Source organism: Daktulosphaira vitifoliae, unplaced genomic scaffold, assembly GCF_025091365.1.
Source record: "Daktulosphaira vitifoliae isolate Bord-2020 unplaced genomic scaffold, ASM2509136v1 Scaffold_1, whole genome shotgun sequence".
In the NCBI taxonomy this organism is placed as follows: domain Eukaryota; kingdom Metazoa; phylum Arthropoda; class Insecta; order Hemiptera; family Phylloxeridae; genus Daktulosphaira; species Daktulosphaira vitifoliae.
In genome coordinates, this window is record NW_026099572.1 from 50,793,561 (window position 1) to 50,818,174 (window position 24,614).

General features: G+C 24.4%; 1 protein-coding gene across 1 annotated transcript; it reads right to left on the minus strand.

Annotated features, from left to right (window-relative positions):
- Positions 1–4,401: 4,401 nt before the first annotated feature.
- On the minus strand, positions 4,402–24,165 carry LOC126898698 (uncharacterized). Its single transcript, XM_050672989.1, has 22 exons — positions 24,005–24,165; positions 23,857–23,943; positions 23,661–23,797; positions 23,469–23,603; positions 23,227–23,402; positions 22,695–22,865; positions 22,528–22,639; positions 21,884–22,072; positions 21,478–21,669; positions 21,196–21,418; positions 19,187–19,344; positions 18,808–18,966; positions 17,764–17,893; positions 17,540–17,697; positions 17,268–17,467; positions 17,009–17,186; positions 16,155–16,943; positions 14,478–14,651; positions 14,253–14,390; positions 13,500–13,788; positions 7,749–7,852; positions 4,402–4,832 (listed from the first exon to the last, which is right to left on the minus strand). Exons 1-22 carry the CDS (start codon positions 24,078–24,080, stop codon positions 4,527–4,529), a joined length of 4,281 nt encoding a protein of 1,426 aa, XP_050528946.1. The 5' UTR covers positions 24,081–24,165; the 3' UTR covers positions 4,402–4,526.
- Between the last annotated feature and the right edge of the window lie 449 nt (positions 24,166–24,614).

The window sequence follows — 24,614 nt, forward strand, 5'->3', positions numbered from 1 at the left end:
TTGGTCCGAAAACAAAACGGTGTTTTGATTGGCAGAAGAGAAACCAGTGCAACTATATGTATGAGCGCAAAAATTCTTTTAATTTATTTCATTATTAAATCTGCTCTAGCATAAATATTATTATGAAATTCCGTAAAAAATTATGATTATTGACATAATTTATTTTAATACTTCATTAAATTAAGGTATTAAACCCATAATCCCTCATTTAGCCTTATTTATTACCTTTTCATGACTAATAATCCCTAAATTTATCATAAAAATTAAGTAATTCTCAGTTTTTATAATGTAAATTATTAATTACTTGAATTTGACTTAAGCTGTTACAATTGTTCTTGTTTCTGTACATGAATACAAATTTAGGTAGCTAAAGATGCGGGTTTCCTATTTTAGTAGGCTTTGAGGTCAAATTTCTATAGGAGAAGAAACGATTTAAGTAGTAATTGGAATCAATTTTATATGTTATAATTAATTACGTACTATCCGGCCGGCAAAATGTAGGGAGTCTAGATACCTCAAATACATTTACTTATGTATATTTGTTTACCTATCCCAACCATAAAACTGTTTTAGCCCTGCATAGAATGCCAACCTTCTTCTATTCAACACATTTGTTTACTTATCCCAAACATGAACCTGTTCTAGTCCTGCACTAGTTTAAAATGCAGGGTGCTATTGTTCTAGGACAATAGCACCTTGTGTAAGTGTACTAGATGACTAAGGAACTTAGTAACTTAATAATTTTTTATTTTATGTGTTTATTATATTATACAGAGTGTTCAGTAAGTCAGGAAACGGGTTTCTATTGTTCTCATTGTTACAAACAATGAGAACAATAGAAACCCGTTTCCTGACTTACTGAATACTCTGTATAATATAATTGTTAAACAATAAACTTGATCACTGAAAATAATCCATGGGTTTCTTTCAACAAATGACTTATCATAACAATAATAATAATTTTAAAAAACGGTAGCACAGTGGGGTCGCGGCATATAATATTGTAATTTTTACAGAAATATTATAAAAATAAAAAGGAGTTGTATATTCATATATTTTTAATGCATATAAAAATTTAAAGGGATTGATGCAATACTATTTAATAAAAAAATTTTGTTACTTATGAATAAATACAATAGACTACAAGGTACTTTCATCAGAAATAAAAATATACTTTTCTAAATCAATTTTTCGCTATGTTTTCAAATGTGCAATTAAACTTTTTCTATTACTTCTAAGTTTTAATATTATTACTTATTATTAAAAAATAAGTATTTACATATAAAAAAAAAATAATTAAGAACAAAAAAAATTGTTTTAAATTAATACTGATTTTGATTATTAATATGTTAAAATAAGGAACCTATTTTTTTAATAAGGGCTTGATACAATATTTTTCAATAAAAACTATTTGTTACTATAAATAAATACACTGGGCTACAAGGAACTTTCATCAGAAACAAAAATATACTATTCTAAATCAACTTTCCGCATTGTTTTCAAATGTGCAATTAGACTTTTTCTATCACTTCTAAGTTTTAATGTTTTTATAAAATAATATTTACATATAAAAAAAATAATTAAGAACAAAAAAAAATTGTTTTAAATTAATACTGATTTTGATTATTAATATGTTATAAATAAGGAAAATGACATATTTGACCTATTTTTTTAATCGTTTAAAGTTGATTTATGTAAATATTTATAAAAAAAAAAAAAAAATTTATTTTACCATAACTTTTAGCTCAATTACAAGTTGAAATTGACATCATTAAATAGAAAATTTTATGAGAATTAAAATTATGCTATTTTTTAGACTAATATGCAGTCAGGAAATTTTACAATTACTATTTATTGTAAATTTATCAGAAAAGCTCAATATTTTTTTGCAATTTTATCGTAATAGATAACTAAAATAGAAGTAATTGTAATAATTTCCTAGTAACTTTTGGTGTTTCACAGTGCAGAAGGGAACGGGAAACCACTGCACCTAAATGTCCCCAGGATATAACAATGGGATTAACCAACTTAACGGTTATTAAAAAAAAAAATTATGCAACAGTAAAAATTATTAAAATTGGATATATATTGTTTATTGGCAAGAACTATGACCTAACTTTCAAAAAAACAGGCAAAATAAAATTCAGTATTTAATATTATTAAATAACTTTAATTAATAATTTTTTGTCAAAATTACTCTAAATCAACTCAAATGTTTTGATTTAATCTAAAAATATAATTTTTTATAAACTGCCTTAGAAACAATTTAAAAGTGATAAATGTGGCCTATTGATTAAATAAATATTTTTGTTTCAAGGTTTATTATTATTATATAAGAAAATACTTGTTTTGTGTATGATATATTATATATTTTTTAATATATAATCACAGTTGAAAATATTAAAATAAAAAATTTAATTTGCAAAAAAACTAAATTTATTTATTATAATTTAAATTATTGTGATAATTACACAATATATTAATATTCAAAACTAGTATTATAACACATTACCAAACAGATAAAGTTATTTTAGTAAATGTAATAAACCAAAAATAAAAAGAAAGAAAAGGGTTAAGCATAGATTAAATAGCGGTGAATAAATAATTAAATAAAATAAAAATAAATAGATGGTTCTTAGTTATATTAATTATATGTTTTTTAAAATTAAATTATAATTAAAATAAAAATTTAATTTCTCGTCTATAATATTTATTATGATTTACACATTTATTGTTTCTCTTATTAATAATTAATTTTTCTATTACATTTTTATTAATGGTTTATTATGCAATAGATTGTTGGAGATTCGAAAGCATAGATTAAATTGTACTTACCTTACGTCCTGTGTAATGCAATATTATTTCAAATAATCCAATATTGATTTTGGTATTAAACGCACTACATATACGATTTACACTATTCGTCATATAGTCCATATAATTACTTACAAAAACTATTTAAAATTTAAAATAATAAGATTTAATTACACAAATTCTACGACTGATCTTACTTGTAAAAGATTCTAAACACTCTATATTTTATTATAAATATAATNTACTTGTAAAAGATTCTAAACACTATATTTTATTATAAATATAATTTTAATTTTTTTTTACGTCTGTTGAATAAGTATTTTTAGAGAGTATATTTTATTGAGAGATCGACACCAATATTTCTTAAATTTTCCTCTGGCCTAACCAAAACAAAATTCAGAAATATTTATATCTGTGTAAAAAATTTATCAAGTCGGAATTGTGGTGGCCCAATGTGTCCCGGCACTAGAAAGCGCCTTGAAAGGATGCGGCACAATAATCACCAAGACAAAAATTAAACACTAAAAATATATTTGTAAGTTTCTTTGCCGCTGTCCGCCGGCGCGATGCTCGTTAAAGCAAAGGCATTAAGCTCAATGACTAGCTACCCAATAAGAAAAGATCACAATGTATTTTTATTATTAAATAAAATTTAAAGTTGGGTTGAATTTATTATTAAAATAAAATAATTTCTAAATACAAATTTAGTATCCGAAAAAAAACTTAAAAATAGAAAATTAGCAATTCTTCAGCATTTATAAATTAACATTTTTTCATCTACACATGCATATTTTTAATTCATAATTAACTTTTAATTTTTTTTATTATTAAACTTAAAATTAAATTATTTATCTAGGTGAACGGAATGGTTTTTTTTTACATTAAGGACTATTTTTTTGGAAAATTCAGAGATACTGTGTCATACTAATATTGTGAACATAATTTTTTATATTTTGAATTGTTGTATTATTTTTATTAACATATATTTTTTATTTATCATGAATTTATTACTAATATATTTTTTATTCAATAAAATATTAATTTAAATAAATAACATTTATTGTTCAAATTAATATATAATACTTTATTTTAACTTTTACAATTTCCTATAGAGAACGAATAAATAATGTGTATTTGACTTGATTGACAAATAAATAACAGCAAGTACATCCTAAAAAGTTAAAATTTAATTTAGATTGTATATCAAATGATACCAAGTGTACTTACCAAAAATTACAGCTTCATATATTATAGATCAAACTAACTAAACGTTGACAAAAAAATGTATAAAATAATAAACTTTACACAAAATTTAATAATTTTTTTCGTTGGGGGATACGGATATCATATCCTTCCCCAGTGTTGTTGTTATATATTTTATGAACATTTTCTGTGGCGCGTTCCTGTGTTATCCACAAAAGTTTAATAATTTTAAACGATTTTTTTATATTAAAAATTCAAGTATTTTATTTTAATTTTTTTTATTTAGAACACTACTTATCGAATAAGTTTCCACGGGAGTACATTTGTTCTCTATAAACTAAGGAACAATTGATCTTTGATATTGAAATAATTTTTATATTAAGATAGATGATTATAAATACTTTATTATATAGAACATTTATTATAAATAAATAAAAAATAATTCAAAAACAAATTTATATAAATAATGTGAAATAAAACAAAAAAACACTAATTATTTATGAATCACATTATATAAAAATAAATAATAAAACAAAACAACTGAAACTCAAAAGAAGTTTAGTATTGTTAATAGTATTAGCATTTGACTCTGACGGCATTTCAAAAAACATCGAACTAGACAAGCCAGGAATTTGTCCTTTTTTCAGTTTTGGATATGTAGCTGACGGAACTGGTTGCCATGAAGCATCAATTTCAAAATTAATTATCTTAGTTAATGTATCGACACGCACTTTGTCTAAGATCTCTGAATGAATATTCAATACGACATAAGCAGCTTGTGGTGTTAAATATTTAAGGTGTGTTTCATCCATAAGCTAACAGAGTAATAAATATCTATATAGAATATTTAGTTGCAAAGATGTATATAACATTTATCTTTATTGTCATGCGAAAAGTAATTTATTTATTTATTTATTTGAATAATAAACGCCTATTAGACATAAAGTACAGACAAAATGAACACAAAAGAATATAGATATAGGTTTTACAAAAGTATAGATAATAACAATATATGAGAATAACATACAACCGAAAAAAAAAAGCATATACAGATAGTACACAGTTCTAATTAGAATTTATTAATACGAAATCGATGCACTAAATACAATGTTCCCTTAAACAATTTTTCATTTTAAGGGGCGTATGGAAAAACAAATCAAAGTTTTCGATTTTATTGCCTAATGACAACATCCGGTTTAGCGGTGCGAAGATACAGTAATTTCGTTTGAATGTAGGAACATGGAATGTATAAGTAGACCTTAATGAAAATTTCGGGACGTTGAAAGAAATTAGGGATTAAACCTCAGAACAATCAATATTAGAATTTAACAATTTATACAGCCAGTTCAAATCATTAAATTGCCTTTTAAATTCTAGCGTTTCAATATTAAAATCTATTGCTACCGATTTTAATGTTTGATCGACTCTATTGTCTTATATGCTAACATCCGTAAAAAGCGATTTTGTATGTTTTCTAATTTTTAATTTGGTAATTCTGGTGTGGGCTCCAAATTATTCATCCATATTCTAAATTTGAACGAACAAGGGAAAAATATAAAACGCGTATACAGATGGGGTCATTAAACTCCCAACAGTTTCGGTTCAAAAACCCAAATAATCGTAAAGCTTTGTTCGTAATTATATTTATATGTTCAGTATATGAAAGATCACAAGAGAAAATAATACCTAAATCTTTTACTTTATTTAAAATATTTAGTTTTTTACCATTTATTTTGTATTGTGTATTTAAGTTTTGCTTATTCCTTGTAAATGTTATTTGAAAGCACTCGTCTATGTTCAGATTAAGATCATTATTTATGCACCATAAATTAAGTTGATTAAGATCGTGTTGCAAATTATTAGAGTCTTCCAGTGGTCGAAGTGGGGGGGTATGCCATCCCTCTTCTTGTTTTAATTTACATTTTTCATACCTCTACTTATTATCTCTCAAATAATACATCCCCCTTTATATTGTTCAATGTGTATTCAGATTATCGATTTATATTGATGTTGACACGGCCCGCGTCGCTTCGTTATAAACGATGCCCTGCGACTCGTGCCACCTTTATCAGCCGTCGCCCTACTTTATGAGTATTTGACTGACCAACACCGCGGTGCAAAGTCCTGCGAGTGCCGCACGGCCAACGACGACCCGCCGCAAATGGCGCGAGAGTCTTCCTCCCGTTGTGAAAGCGACAACGTCGACCAACCGATCCGCACCGTCGCCTACAACGCAGCTAACCTTTTGTCGCCCAAGGATTACACGCCGGTCATCGCGTCGTCGATGCCCGCGAAAGTGCCGCGATATTATGCGAAGATTTTTATTATTGTGTTTAACTTTTCGGTTTGTTTTATTTTTTGTTAAAATAACCCGTTGTCGCTCATTTAATAAGCGGCCCACGGGTCTCTACCCTCATGACCCGTGTCGACCACATTTTTGCGACGTAAGTCGTGTCAATGTTTTTAATGAAATTAAAAATGGAATTTTTAACAATTATGAATTTTTCCAATGTTTCTTTTAAATGAGTTTTGTTAAGAAACGAGTTTAGTATTTTTTTCGTTTAAATTAGACTATATGACGCCTAAATTAAATAAATCTAAACTGTTAATACATGTGTACAGTCTTGGATTTTAAAAGGAAGAAGAAGTGCTGACCATACTCAATGCGTTTCTAAATAGCCAATTTTGTTTAACACTGAATATGAAAGTCTTTGGGAGAAAATGTAAAAATTGTATAACTATAACTTATTTATACATATATTTATTTATTATATAATTCCAGTTTACTTTAAATTTAAAAAAAATGTGTATTACTGTTTTAGTTCTTATATACGAGAAACACAAAAATGGAGGGCATCCCTCCACATATTTTGAGCCACTTCGACCACTGGAGTCTTCTAAAGTTAATATAGGCATGTACATTTTTAAGTCATCAGAAAATAATGAAAATTTACAAAAATGAAATATATAATTAATATCATTCAAAAACAATATAAATAAAATAGGCGATAAATGACCACCCTGTGGTACGCCAGAAATTACATTTATAATCGACGATAGTGATTCTCTTATTTTAACTTTTTGGGTTCGATTTGATAAAGAAGACTGAAACCAAGAAAGAATTGGATCATGAACTCCAATAATTTTAAGTTTATCAATTAAAATATTTATATTAACAGTGTCAAATGCCTTCTTAATATCGGTGTAAACTACATCCACTTGGATGTCATTACTTATTGAATGAACTAAATCAGAGCAATAAACCATTAGATTTGTTAGCGTGGATTTCGATTCACGAAAACCGTGTTGGTTGTTTACTAAAACATTTTTAAAAATATTAGACATCTTAAATTCAAGAAGTTTTTTAAAGAATTTTGGCAAAACACTTAAGCAAAATATGGGACGATAATTATTAATATGAGCGCGATTTCCAAATTTAAATACTGGGTAAATGAAACTAAGTTTTCCAGAAGTCAGGAAATACACCTGATGATAAAGATAAGTTTAATAGATAATGAATTGGACGAGTTAAAGTATAACAACATTTGCGATAAATTATTTTTGGAATCTGATTAATTTAAATTCATTTTTTTATTTTATTACTTAAAAAAATCCATAAACAATAAACAAATTTTTAAAAAGGTAATTAAACATTATTCAATCATTGAATCACATAAAAGTTACAAATAATATTAAATTACCAAAAAAAATATATTAAAATATGTACTTACTTCAATATGAGATTTACTAAGACATTCAACAGCATTTGGAGTTATTCCTTCTAAAGCATTAGAATTATAATCTAACAGAGATTTCCATTGGGTTGTATTTATTCCTAAATATGTGATTTAATATGTTAATATTTTTGAGAAAATATATTATTAAAAAAATAATTGCTTATTTACTAATCTCATAAGCAGATTCAGATCTAAAAAACGATAGCATTTTCTAGATCTGACAGTGGGGACATAACATAATTAATTCTAGTATAGATAATATCTGATAGTAATCACAATCATAAAAAACGCTTTGATACAAATTTGTAAATAGTTTTTAATTTTAAGAAATTGGTGGATTTCTATTCTGCAATTAACTTTTTTTATCGCCCCTATTTAGAAATTATAATTATTAGTAAAAAACTAATATTTACATATAAAAAATAATGTAAAACAAAAACAATTTTTTTTCAAATTATTATTGATTTTGATTTTTAATGTTTTAAAAATAATCAGTGTAAAATGTCATAATTAACCTGTTTTTTATTTTTAGTTTTGATGCGAAACTGAGAAGGTATTAATTTTACTAAAATGTGTTTTTATTTTGTGTCTGTATTACTTTTTCTCAGCTCTCGTCGAACCGATTTCTTTCAATGATATGTCAAAAGATCACAAATTGTATCTAGCCGAAGACATGACCCTCAAAGATTGAAAAAATATCCCTCGTTCTCATAAATAAGGAAAATCTCTAAAAAAATTACAAATTTAAAAATCGGTAATTTTCGACATTTGTTTTTATTAAAACTGCCATAACTTTTTTGAAAAATGTATGGGTCAATACAATTTTTTTTATAGACACATGATGTAATTATCTATCATTTTGTAAATTGTTTGTATAAATCTGACTCTTTATGTGCCTATAGAAGGGATTCAAAATGACAACTTTTTCACTTAACTTTTGAAAGTGTTACGAAAACACTGATACTTTTATATATATATATATCTTAAATTAAAGTATATGTAATATACTACTTTATTATGAAAAAAAAATGTCGAACTTTATTTTGTCTACATGGTGAAAATGACTGCCGTATTCAAAATTATGCTATTTTTAGGTTGAAATTCTCGATTTTATATTTTTAACTTTATATTTCTACTACTGTGATCAAAAAGTAAGGTGAAATTGTTTATAAAATGAAAATTCTTTATTTATACTTTCAAATCAATTTCTTCTCCTCCAAAGTAATCCCCGCCCGATAAAATGCACTTTTGCCAACGCTTTTTGCTCGAAACAATTGAAATAGTCCTTTTCCGGTATAACCTTCAAGACCTTCTTTAATTCGGTTTTTATCTCCTCAATCATATAAAAACGATGTCCCCGCAGCGACTTTTTTAATTTGCTGAATAGCCAAAGGTCGCATGGAGCTAAATCAGGTGAACACATTGGTTGCTGAACGATACGAGTCGAGTTTTTGGCAAAAAAGTCGCGAGAACCAATGTAGTATGAGATGGCACATTATCGTGATGAAGGAACCAAGATTTGTTCACCTATAATTCCGAGCATTTCAAACGAATAGCTTCAAGCAAATAACGCATAACACTCAAATAATACGATTTGTTGACAGTTTGGCCCGGCGGTAGGAATTCATTGTGCACGATAATCAAAGAAAACTGTCAACATGACCTTGATTTTCGATTGACTTTGCCGTGGTCTTTTCGGTCCTGCTTCTCCTTTTGCACGATATTCGCTAGATTGGTCGATGGTTTTGTTGAAAATGTTACGGGAATACTGTAGATGATACAATTTAAATATTTTGAACTATTTTCCTTATAGTTTTTAACTAATTAGTATTAATATCAAAAATTAGTGGTGATAGAAAAAATTTAATTGCTGATTTTAAATTATTACAAAAAATTGAATAATAAAAGTATATTTTTGACTCTGATGAAAATTTCTTGCAGACCATTTATTCATAATTAACAACAAATATAATTTTTCTAAAAAGTTTTGTGTTAAGCCCTCCTCAAGTTTTATACACGTTTGACATAAAAGTAATATCTACTTTATAATTTTTTATAAATTCTACAAAAAAAATTATAATACTAAATTATTAAATATTAATCTCATACTATACTTAAATGCTATAATCATTTATTCATACATTATAATTCTAAATAAAAAAAACCCAGCACAGTGGGGACGTGCCATAGTTGGGTCCAGAATAGACTTAATCTGACAGTGATTAAAATCACTATCATAAGAAACGCTTCGATACAAATCTGTAGATAGTGTTTCATTTATAGAAATTGGTGGATTATTCCAAAAGCAACATCAACTCTTATTTCTTTGATTATATCCCGATAAGTAGTTCTTTGATTTTAAAATATAATATATGAATAAATACTAATTATAATTATTAAATTTAGTATGAAATTTATTTATTTATTATTTATTCAATAATTTAATATTGTAATTTATACGGAGAAATTATAAAAATAATAAAGAAGTTATATTTTGCTTTATTTTTACGTGTATAAAAATTTAAAGGGCTTGATACAATAATTTTCAATAAAAACTGTTTGTTACTATAAAANAATATTTTTCAATAAAAACTCTTTGTTACTATAAATAAATACACTGGACTACAAGGAACTTTCATCAGAAACAAAAATATACTATTCTAACTCAACTTTCCGCGTTGTTTTCAAATGTGCAATTACACTTTTTCTATCACTTCTAAGTTTTAATGTTTTTAATAAATAATATTTACATATAAAAAAAATAATTAAGAACAAAAAAAAATTGTTTTAAATTAATACTGATTTTGATTATTAATATGTTATAAATAAGGAAAATGACATATTTGACCTATTTTTTTAATCGTTTAAAGTTGATTTATGTAAATATTTATAAAAAAAAAAAAAATTTATTTTACCATAACTTTTAGCTCAATTACAAGTTGAAATTGACATCATTAAATAGAAAATTTTATGAGAATTAAAATTATGCTATTTTTTAGACTAATATGCAGTCAGGAAATTACTATTTATTGTAAATTTATCAGAAAAGCTCAATATTTTTTTGCAATTTTATCGTAATAGATAACTAAAATAGAAGTAATAGTAATAATTTCCTAGTAACTTTTGGTGTTTGAAAAGATTCTGCAATTGAAATATTCAGAACTTAATTAATTTTAATGATTTACTTTAACTAAATGTACCAATCAAAACAAAGTTGTTAAAAAGATTTACTCAATTGAGCGTATAATAAAATTTGATTATAATTGTAAAAATCCACTGTCAATTCAGGAGAAACTAACAATCATTTTTTTTTAGAAAAGATTTATATAGCAACATGTTACCAACAAATTTGGAATATTATAGTCTAGTAGTAGCACACAGAAATAGAGTAAAAAATTAATAAATTACAAAGTAAAATGATTTAATTTTGTATTTGAAACCTATCATATCAAACTTAATTCGTCAATAAATACTTTGAAAACATTAGAAATGAATGATTTTAATTGTCTTTATGGAGAACATGTAATAACGAACTGTTAAATTGATAAATTAGAATTTTTTTTCAATTTTTGAGAGTAATATCTTCAACTAGATACGAATTGTAGTCATTTGACGTATCGTTGAAGAAAGTAGGTCAAGTTAGAGCAGAGAAAATAAATGATAGTCACAAAAAAATATCTTCTCAGCTTTGCATCGAAGCTAAAACTTAAAATATAGTAAAATAATTTTAATACGAATAAGAAATTTCTTCTCGCATTGGGCGACTAAAGTGATGGGATCATTGATCTTTATTGAAGTTATTGAATCTAAATGAGATAAAAATCAAAGCAGTTGAAAATTTATTCTAACTTAAAAAGAATTGAGAAAAAATGCAAAAATTTGTCTTGCCATACGCAGGTTGGAACCCTGTACCCCAAGCGCGTAAAACACAAGTTTAACCGACTCGGCAACCGTATATCGCTAACGTCGCGAAAATTAATTACTGTCAGATATCATTTATACTTACCCCAACTATGCCCCGTCCACACTGTGCTGCCGTTTTTTGAGGTCAACATGCAAGATATTAGGTTTAAAAAACTACAATAATAGGTAATTAAATAATTTTTATGTAAGTGTATGTGCACCCAGCCTCGCTAAATACCCAACATATATATTTAAAATGCTGTAACGGATTAACATTCATGTTGTGTATATTATTGTATTTATTTTGTAAGTAATCAAGTGGTTTATGACAAACTGATCAATATGTATATGTTTTAGGCGTTTATGTTTTTTTGTATCCTTTAGGCATATAAATAACAGATCGATAAATTCAAAAATTATTATATGAGTTAATAGTACAATGAATATCCATTTCTTGTAAAAAACCTCTAATATATTCAGTAGTTGCTAATGTCAAAGATATATGTTATAGTAGATAAAGATATAGTTTGCTGTTTTTTATTTGACCTGCAAATTCAATTTCTAAAAAGTTTTAAAAATAATACCATTTGTTGATTTTCAATTTTTTTGTTCACCAGGAAAATCTAAATCACAAAAACTAATTAATTTTCCTTAATTATTTCTTTAATAAAAAAGACTTATTTTTTTTTGGCTCTTCTTAATATTTTAATATACATTTAAAAATTATTCTAGGGGTTAACTTTTGGATTTGATTATTTTAGGCTTAGATATACAACTGCAAAAATAATATTTGGCCTTAAATGAGTAGCAACATTCATTAAATATCCTAGAAGTTGTAATGAATTAGACTGAGAATCAATGTATACAGATTTTGTTTCTTTATATGTTTTATTTTCAAGTTTAGTTTGTTCAATTTGTATAATGTCATTTATTTAATTTTCTTCAATAATGACTTCATCTTCAATGTTTTCTATTTGTATTATATGTTTTTTTTTTCTTAAAGTATTGTCTCATTTACATTAAATAGTACATCACTATTGTAAATAATTACCTTTCTTTTAAATCTTATATTTTATAATAACTGTTTTCATAACCAGTAAATATATATTTAATAGATCTAGAAAAGATCTTAATCAGCAATCCCAGATTTCTTTTGATTTATCTTTAAAGTCATTAAAATTAAATAAAGGAGAAAAACTCATATTTATATAATATATTACATAACTGAACAGGAACTAAAAAAAAGTATCAAATTATATATTACAACAGTTCCCATTTATGAAAATTAATTGAGATCTTTTAATCTTTAAGGGATGATAGAAAAAAATTATTCAACTACATGTTGTTGTAGTTTTTAAAATCTAATATTTTTTCTCTTTGTAAAAATTAAAAATTCTTAATAATTTCTAAGCAAAAGAGTGCCTTACCTAATTTAGATTACTTAGTATACATAGACAGATTTTTACTTAAAAAATTAATTTAGTATCTTATTCATTTTATTTTATTATGCTCGTACAAGTATGTTTTGACTTTAAGATAATATATATTTTCAACTTTTTGTCAAAATATTAGCATCATATTTTGGCTATTTTAAAAGAATATTTTTCTGTACTCTTTTCATAAGTTAATAACCATTGGAGAAGTATAATTGATATGATACACATTTTAGTGTTTACACATTTTACAATTACCACATAGTATAAATATATGATAATTGGAAAATAATTATATTTTGCAATCTCGTCATCATGACTATAGGAATCATCATTACATAATGATCAACTTTATTGCATCATATGATCTTAAAATATTATGCATAAAAAATTAAATCATACTATTTACCTGCTATAATGACTCCCATACGTTCAATTTCAGATGCACTCCAAAATTTTGACTCACCAATTCTAGATATTGCTATTAATGCTAAATTTTTCACACACATATCATCACACATTAATATAGATTTAAAAGCTGTACTTGTTTCCCAGAAGAGATCTGATGTGTGCATCATAATCTGAACAGTTTGCTGAGGCAATTGGCATATTAATGATCCAAATGAGCCCCATAAGTGATTCATTTTATTTATATTTTCTTCCAATTTTGATAAAAACTGTCTAGTAATCTCTTTACGCTAATACACAAAATATATTAACCGTATAAAATAAATAAAGTAATACAAATTAACTTTCAAAGTTATTAACTTTTTTAATTTTCAAATGAACTTTAAATTATATCAATTAAATATATATATTTAAGTTTTTAATACCCTCCTCTATAATCTTAAGTATATCTCTTAGTAAAATATATATTTGAAGGAAAAATTAAAACTACCTTTTTATTTTTAAAAATATTTACAATGCAAATAAATAGTAGGTAAACAAATATTAGAGTATTATGTAATTGAAATTCTCAAACTATTCATTTTTATCATTTTATAGAAAATGTTGTCTAATTTTAATTGTCAAATTGAAAAATTCGGAAACTAAGAAAAAATTTATCAATAGGCTTATATTTGAACCTTCATCTCTACCTGGCCTAAATAGAATTTTAATATTTATTACATACTAAGTAATAATTTTATATATATCAACATACAACTGTCATATTTTTTATATGATTGCCAAGTAAATTAATTATTTCCAATGTCCAAGGATTCTTTATATCCAAATTTAATGACTGCAGTTCATCAATAGATAATCCAGATATAACAGAACCATAAGTATGAATAGCAGTCTAAACAAATTAATTAATTGTTATCAAATTATTTATTAAGTATTTAATTAATCATGTTATTTCTTTTGTAAAACTTTAACATTTTACCTTATCTTTAATTCTATACCAAATATTATTTGTTAAATTTTGTTTCAATTCTAATGACCCCAAAAAATCTACACATTCTGTCAGTTCTTCATCACTCATTTTTTCTATAATAGAGTCAAAACTTTTAGAGATAATTGAAGCAGGGCCCAAAATTCGTAGGGTATCACAAGTAATCTAAAAAATAATCCATTAGATATTTGTCCACGAGAAACAAATAGTTTTCATATATAGCCTAATAAAAAAACTAAATATGAATACCCTTAAATATCTTAAAATATACACTTAAAATACATTTTTTAGCATTTCTATGTAATGAATTACATAATTGGAGAACTTGTAGCCCTAAAAAATTAAACATGCACTTCAAAATCCTAAAATTTGTTTCTATATTAAGCACTTGAAAATTTAGTATGAAATTGATATTGAATAATTTAGTATTGTAAATTTTATAGAGAAATTCTCTATTTTTTAATTTTATATATTTTTGGATTATTAATTATTTAACTTTTTTTTTAATATTTCCCTTATGCCTTGTAAGGGTGTCGTCTTTATTATTTTAAATGACAAGTAAGATATTTAGCTAGCGAATAAAATAAAAATGATATAATTAAAAAATTACTGGTCAAAAAAAATGTTTTAAATATAACTTCAGAATTTATTAACATTTTGAAATATAGAGCAGAAGAAAAGCGCTTCAGAGTAATGTGAAATGATAAAAATAACAAAACCCACACCTCATCTTCATTTTCAATTTTAAAATTGTTATAACTTTTGAAATAATGGGTCTATAGTTGTAATCGACCAGTTCCTTTTTATTATAAGCTAGTTAAATATGTATGTTACATTTAATAGAATAAAGATAACACCCATTTAAGGCAATATAAACACAAATAACTAAAAAAAATTTGAAATAAAAAATTATAAAAACAAAAAATATTGATTTTTTTTATACCAAAATAATATTTTTATTAAAATTTGGGAGCAGTCCAGTGTAAGCGATGGAAAAGTAATGACAGACATAATAAGAAAATAATAATTATAATAAATAAACACATCATAGTAAAATTCTTATCTCCTCTGCTTCTCACCAAAGTTAAAAAGCATTTATGAAAAAAATATGTAAAAAGATTTAATAAAATATGAAAGTATACAACATAAAATTATGAAATTAAATTTATTATTATAGAAAATCAAATTTATGTTTATGTGGCCTATTTTTTTATGTAAATGCAAAGAAAATGTTTAATATATTCATCCTTAATTATAAAAAACTTATTACTTATTATAAATTAGTAACTACTTCAACCAAAAGTGCATGCTAAGAGAATATTCTTACGCAAATGAATTTTATTTTACAAATTTTTATGGTCTATATTAAATAATTATTTTTATTTTTCCAGATAAAAAACAGCTTAATAGAAGACAAATTTCTTTATGCACATTTGCATCAAAATGTTTTGTGATAGTGAAGTTTATTACTGATAGAACTCATTATATTTATTAGCCCTCATTATGCCAAATCCCAAATGTTTTACAATCATTTTATTTAAGACGAGTATTATTAAGTCATAATTATAACAGATTAATCAATTTTCAATGTTCAACATTCAAGATAGCTATGAAAGTTACTTTAACTACTTTATAAATATTTCCAAAAAAGAGTAAATAATATCTTACATTTCTTGTATGACTGAAAAAGTATGTATATGATCTTTTAATCCGAGAATTTTTTGTACCATTAAATGTTGATTTTATGGTACTAGGAATACTTTTTTCAATATTTGTGTTTACATTTAAATCAATTGTAGTAGAGTATAAATTTTCATCAGTTGTATTTTTGAAGTTCAAAGGCTTCTTAGTGGTTGTAGGAATGCCAATTGTTGTGGAAGCAAGTGTGTCTTCATATAATGTTGGTTGTTTTGAATTTTCTATCAAAGGTATGACACTCACTGAATCAGTATTAGTAGTTTCATTATCTTGGAGATTTTTACTTCCATATGCATTATATAAATCATAATTTTTAGGAGTTGTATTAGTTTTTTGTGTAGAACTTGTAGCAATGTTAGTACTATCAGTTGTGTTTAAATCCCTACTCTTGGAATCCTCTGTCATAGAAATAGAATAATTAGAAACAGGAATATTCTCTGTTTTATTAGAACTATTGTTTGAGTTGGGCTCTACTTTGCCAGAGAAAATAGTGCTAAATCTATCAAATAATGTCTTTGATAAATCAAATATACCCGTATCTTCATTATTAGATTGAAAAGGAATTAATATTTTCACTTCTGATGCATAGTTTTTCAATTTTAATTCTGGAGATGTTATAACAGTCTCAGTTTGTTGGTCATTTATAATTGGACTAATCATATTTAATTGATTTTGTATAGAATCTAAGTAAAAATCTATAAGAATAGATAGAGAATTTGTGAATTCAAACTCTTGGTTATTTTGAATCAGGGAACAAGCCTAAAACATCATTTTGTATATTAAATAATATCATAAAAATTAGTGATAATTCTAAATAATTTTACTTTATAGAAAGGTATATCAATTGGTAACCACTCGATAACATCAGCATATCGTGTACTTATGATATCTGCTGAATTTAGTCGTGATAAAATTGGAATAGAATCTAGCTGATCTTGATTTAATACAATTAAAGCATCAGATAGTATTTGAAGAGTATCACTTAACCATGTTTTAGGATTTCTATATTAATTTAAATTATTATTGAAAATAAATAAATATAATTAATATCACTATTGTTAGACAAATAAACAAAAATTTTACCCAAATGATCGAATTATAAGATTAGCCCAATAATCTTTAGCTGCTGTGCTAAAACAAATTCTACTATCAAACAAACCAGCTTCAATTAAAAATTTAAAAGCTTTTCCCTCAACTCTTTCTAAGTTAGTTGTTGTAAGAAAATGTGTAAGATTACCTAATATATATAATTGTTCAAAACTTATATTTGATGAATTTTTTAACTATAAATAATATAAATATTCAATCAAAATTAATATAAAAATAATATAATTAATTAATTTCTATAAACTTACTGTTTTTTCAAGATATTTTTGAACTAAATTTGTAATTTTGCTAGTAGGTGCAGCAATTAAAAGCTCTGCATAACTAAGTTTACCAATTGAATACATAATAGTATGCTTTAAATCTGAGTTCACAATTATTTCAATAGGCAAAGTAGTTAAAATAAATCCTAAGATAAATACACTATAATTAATAAGTCTTTGAACATTTTTAACAGCTCAAAATTTTGTTTTACCTTGAACAGCTTCAATTTCCCATTCTTCTAAAAATAATGGGGATGGTTTATCAGTGGACAAAACAGATTTTAAACGAAGATACTTCATAAATACTTTAGCAACACAAGGCTGTAAGCTTTTTGGAAAAGTCTATGGAAATATAAATATATACTAATGAAAAATAACTAAATTTCAAAAATATTTGTACATTCAATCCAAAAATTTTATTTAGTCTTAATATTTTGATAGAACATCAACACATATTTTTTTATCAACATTATTTGTGTATTAATTGTTTATTTTAATTATTATTATAATAAGGCTTCAATTACAAAGAATGAGCCAAATAAGAATAATTCTTTAATAATGTCATTAAGTGTTTACAATTTATTAAGTAGGTTTATTTAAATAAAAAAAGGTTGGAATTCTTGAATTTTTTTAATTAAGAAATCTTTTTAAATGTTATTTGTTTAAATTATAATGTGTTATTTTACTTATAATTTCTAGAATTTTATTTCAATTAGTTTCAAGATTTATAACCAAATAAATAAAAAAAACATCTTTTATTTATATAATGTCTAATTAAAAATTTTTTTTTATATGAACATGTCAAAAAATGAACCCATGTTTTATTTGTAATATACTAAAATAAAAATAAAATTTGAAGAATGATTTTAATAGTACAAAGAACTATTGATTAATAAAAGTTTCTTTATGCACATTTGCATCAAAATGTTTTGTGATAGTGAAGTTTATTACTGATAGAACTCATATTTATAATGGTTATATTTATTAGCCCTCATTATGCCAAATCCCAAATGTTTTACAATCATTTTATTTAAGACGAGTATTATTAAGTCATAATTATAACAGATTAATCAATTTTCAATGTTCAACATTCAAGATAGCTATGAAAGTTACTTTAACTACTTTATAAATATTTCCAAAAAAGAGTAAATAATATCTTACATTTCTAGTATGACTGAAAAAGTATGTATATATTTTAGATAGTACAAAGAACTATTGATTAATAAAAGTTTTAAATATCAATAAACTTTTCTTACTTTTCCATTACAGTTAAGATAAGTATTAAATTTGTATAATAATGAAAGAAATTCTATTCCATTAAGTTTTTCAATATAATTACATGTAAATCCTTCATATAAGCCGTGTTTATTAGACCATTTCTGTAATAACTCATTGTTTTCTAATATTGATCTTAACTAAAAGTATAAATATTAAAGTAATTTGTTAAATCAATTTCTAAAAGTTTTTTTTTTTTTGTAAATTATAATTTGACATATATCAAAATCCAGACTGCTTTTAGGGACATGGAAAAATTTTCCTTGGGCCTTTAGCCCCTTAATATGAAACTGCATATATCTTTGTACATTTTATAAATAGTTTACAAAATCTCAAATTTTTATTTTATAAGACACTTACTAGATTTTTAGGTAATTTATCAATTCTTTCGCTGTAGTTAGAATATAAGTTATTCAAAGAATCAAATATAGGACCAAATATAGACTTTGGTGATAATTGATCAAAAAGTATGTTATGTTTATTTTTAAGCATTTCTTCTACATAATAGATCTTTTCAGCTGAAAAAAAACAAATTATTTTTAAATAGTCTTAAAGTTAAGAAATTTAATACAATTTGACAACTTAAATTTTTATTATAATATTCATAATTTAACAGAATTATTTTAATTAAAAAACATTTTTATAATACATACATTAATATAATAAGTGATAAAATTTTCATAATTTACAATGTAACTATAATTCTATCAAGACAAAATTATGATAAAGAATAAAGTGTTCAGATACATTTATCACACTATTGAAATACTAGCAACGAATATGATTGTTTCTTTTGTAAGAATATCTTAATTAATATGTTTTTATAGTTTGATGTTAAAACATATTATGCAAAGTCTATACATTTCAATTGGGGAGTGAAAATTTTTTAATTTTTTTGTAACGCTCCATTTCAACAAACTAAGTATTTATAGCAGCCATTATACAGATTTCATCAAATATCTCTCTGTATACTTTGATACATGTTTTATTATTGTGATTTAAATTTATTTCGTTTCTATATAAATATAATTATTATAAAACAGTGTAAACTACTGGTTTTGTTTTTCTAATAAAATTTTTTGGTTGTTTTCAGTTGTTTGGTCAAATTGTAAAAAAAGTATGACTAGAGTTTCCAGACAATAAATTCTTAAATATTGATATTGTAATGATTTGATGTAATATTTTATCATGATATCAAAAAATAAATAATATTATGATTGTTATAAGTCAAGCAAATACAGTGGCGCATATAAAATTTTGTATGAATGTCCAAATAGCTTTTAGAACATAGAATAGTGAAGAGTTTTACCTTCTATTACCCCCACTACTATGATATAATATCTATGGCGGATTTGGATACAGGGACCTTAAAAGTTGTCTTACTAAGCAAATATATATATAAGGTTTTCCACAAGGTTCTAAAAATACTTTTAATATGACAATTTATCAAAACCTTGTAAGACACTTTATATACATATCTGATCAATAAGGCAACCATGAAAGGTCTAACCCCCACCTACAAATGATATTAGCATTTGAAGATTTAGAAAAGATGATAAGTAGAATTTAGTTTAGTTACACTCTATTTTACCATAATGCACAGTTAAGAATGCTTCTATGTTATGCACTCTATTCGTCTATAACTAAAAATTATAACTACTCAAAAAGTTACAATATAATACTCGTTATCAAATTGTCAACATTTTCTTTAAACTATTCTCTATTAATAAGTAAAAAAAATCATAGTTTCTCAAATAACCTGAGTTTCTCAATTTACCCCTAAAATCTACTCTTAAGAGTAATTTTTTCCTACTATTAGCTTAATATATAGTGGTTTGTAAAAACTAATTGAATTTTAAACTATAAGTTAACACAGCCATCAGAGATTGATGGCTAGTCAAATCCACGACCAAGACGTCGTAGAGATATACCTTATCACTAGGCCAACATGTACTTATGATTCAGATCCTGATACACTTTCATATATATTGAAAATGTGAAGTGTGGCTAAGGGAAACACGGTATCGTATCAAAATTTTTATAAAAAAAATTATTACATAAATATTTGAAAAGCTAATTTTTTTACATTAATAAAAACATTGTGATATGATAAATTTTATGTTATTATAGTATAAACGTTATAGTATAAATTTTTGGTTTGGTTATTAAATAACAAAACCGAAAATTTAAGGTTCTACTATATCTAAAATATGCATTAGAATAAGATTTCAGTTTAGAAATTAAAATTTTTTAAGTATTTGAACATTTTTTTTTACAAAATATGTTAGTCCTATGTGATTCAAATGTCATTGATTTCCTCTAAAATTAATAGTTTTAAATATTAAACTAGTAATAGAATTTTTTCTTACCAGGTTTTATAATATCTACTAATCTAAGAGCCATAGGTAAATTAGTATTATCCATTTTTGTAACTAAATGGCATAAAATCTCATGAGTTACATATCCTAAATTAACAAATATTAAGCTAGATACTGGAAAAGCTTTTAGCATATTGTGATTCAGATTCAGTAAAAGTTTTTGATTATTTTTATTGAAAGATAACATAGAACTGCAACCACTTATATAAAATGCCTATTTATTAAAAAAAAAATGTGAAACATTTATTTAAATTAAATTGTAATCATACATACTTGTCTACTAGAAATCATAGAAGAATCAAGAGCAATAATTGATTGAGCACTTGGGGGTGAAAAACAGAATTTTTTAAATGTAGATGGTGGTTGAGTATATAGTAATGGAAGGTGACGCAAATCATCAGGTGACCAACCAGTAGTAGCATTTACTGCAGTAAGCCAATGGTGGTTTGCAATTTTATTAAATATCTGAAAAAAAAAACTACTTTCAACAAAAAAAGCTGTTTTATTATATTTTTATTCATTTATTTATTTAATAAAAAAGTAAGCTATTTTCTATTATTGTAGTTGATGAAGCCTTACTCAGCCTAAAAATACATAAATATTTATTATTAATAGTAAAAATTGAATATTTAACTGCATTTTTAAAAACAATAAATCAAAGAAAGTGAATCATACAAACCTGTTTTGCTACAGGGTAACTAAAATAATTGCTACTTGGTGATGGTATCGTTTCCTTTACATCAGCCCACTCTTTGTCATCGAATTCATCAAATTGCATAGGAGATAATTTAAATACTATCAATGGATAATGTAGTAAAATATCTCTCAAAGAATTATTCTTCATTATTATGTCAAATAAAAATCGAGTCTAAAAAATTTAATAAATTTTTAGACTTACAAAATATTTTTTATCTTATTGAATATTTACATCTATATATTTATTAAGTTATTGTAATAAATAGATTTTTAAGTTCATAAGTTATGTCTTAAACATAACTCTATAGAAAACATTTATCAAAATTTTAAGTGTAGATTTATCAAAATAAAGAAAAATAGAAAAGATAATTGACTTTTTTAATACAATTAATCTGAAATTGAAATTGTCATTTATCATAAGCTATTCGTAATTAAAACAATTTTTTTGGTAAGGGTAGTCACCTCTTTTTAATATATTTATTGGATTAATATTAGCTGCAAAAATTTCTCAAGAAAATATTTATAACAGCTAAATATTATTATTTTTTTTTTGTAAAAGGGGGATTAAATGATGGCTTTAACTTAACTTTTTAAATTACAATGTCCTTTTTTATTATGAATACTTACTTGTAAATGGTCAAATTCAATATCTTTCAAGGATTCTCTAGTTTCAGATGTATCAATTAATTTTAATCGTCTTATCTCATCATTACGTAAACCCAATACAATTAATTTGTACCTAAATATCACAAATTTTATTTTATTTTAAATTAAATGATATGTATTTATCATACTGATTTATTAGATGGTTTGTCCATTCTTCAAGAGGTATTGGAAGAGAGTTATTAATTGCTAAGAATGACCATAATCTTCTTATATATTTAGGTAAATTTTTCCATCTGTTATAAATTATATTACAACGTTCTCTGTGTTCACGGTTTTCATTTAAATCCAAATTATGTAGTCTTTAAAAATAATACATATTTTAAAGTCTAATTAAACATTCACAGCTTAACAAATTTAGTTACTTAATTATTTCAATTTCAATTTTAGGTATTTTAAAACTAAAAAAAATATGTATAAAATATAATCTATATATATAAGTGGTATATACAAAAATTAAATAATAGAATTTTTGTAGACAAAAATATTTTCATTCAAAAAAAATTTTCTATTATTTAATTCTTATACATAACTTATTTAGAATTTTGAGTTCAAAACATAAAATCTTAATTTTTGAGTTTTACAGTTCTGATTTGGAATATCAATATTGTAAAAAAAAAAGATATTTCATTGTAAACACTGCAGCACATGGATAATACTTACAATCTTTCAGACATATTTCTACTTCGTGTAAGAATAAAAGGAGGCCATAATCTTGGCAAAACACATATATTGGTTAATTTATGAAGTTTTCCATCCCTTCCTTCAATATTCCATTTGTATACTATTTCACCAATAGTATTTAAAACTTTTTCACTAACTATCGATTTTTGAGTCAACTATTAAGAGTATTAATTATTTACAATAAAACAAAATGTAATTAATAATGATTTTTTTGTACTTACAGTATTGAGAAAATCTATTCGTTGTTCATGCGTTAAAAGAGATTGAAGTATTTTTTTAGCAATTAAACTATTATCTTTGTGGGCATGTAAAATTAAAGCCAAATGAGATCCTTTTAAGTTTGTTAATTTGTTTATCTAAAATAAAGATAACATAGTAATTCTCTTTTTATACATGTGACAATATTCACTTACTGGTATAAAAAATAGTAAATTCTCTGGTAATGTAACAATTTCTTCAATATTTAAATCGATTAAAGAACCAAACACTAGTTTTTTTTTAAGTTCACGGGGAATATTATCAAACAAATAACTTAACTCAGACTGGTACTCTAACATTAAAAAAATTAAAAGTTAATAATATTCATATTAAATATTAAAATATATTTACCTTTAGTATTTTCGCAAGAATAAGATTCGTTAACTTTAAGAAGACATTGGATAGAATTACTGTGAACGTGTTTGTCAGCTAACAGCCCTGTTAATTAATATAATAGACAATAAGTTAATAGTTAATAAAAGTATTTAAAAATGCAAACCTGCAAATATTGAGTAAAGTAAAATTAAGGAATAAATATTTTTTGAAAAATTCATGTTTGCCAGTAGATTGAACATTATAGATATAAATATTCAATACTATTTGATTTTGTTGGACATACTAACATGATGGTTGAAATTCCCGACATAGGTATTTATTTCTAATCTAATCAAACTTTTATTTATAAACGTAACCATATCAATTCACCAGAAATATTCAACCGTCAACTCCGAGCATAATTTTCAGTTGTATATATTGTAATATAAATTAAAATTTAATGTAAATAAATCATCAGTTTTTGTATCAACTCAAAATAAGTTTATTAGTATCAAGCTCTTGAATTAGTCAACTTTTATTGATTGATTATCATATTTAACGGGTTATATTACTTTAATCCTAAATGTAATTTTTTTAATCACATATAATTCTTATTAACATAGGTAGTTAGTCAACTTATTCCTTAAAAGTAATCTATTCAAGAAAACGACTAGTTCGATAGCCACTTTTATACGAGTATTAAGAAAGCTATGAACAATTTAAAATATAGACAGGAAATTAGTGGAGAATCATCAGAATCGTAGCTAGATCTTGGCAAAACAAGCCCAGGTCAG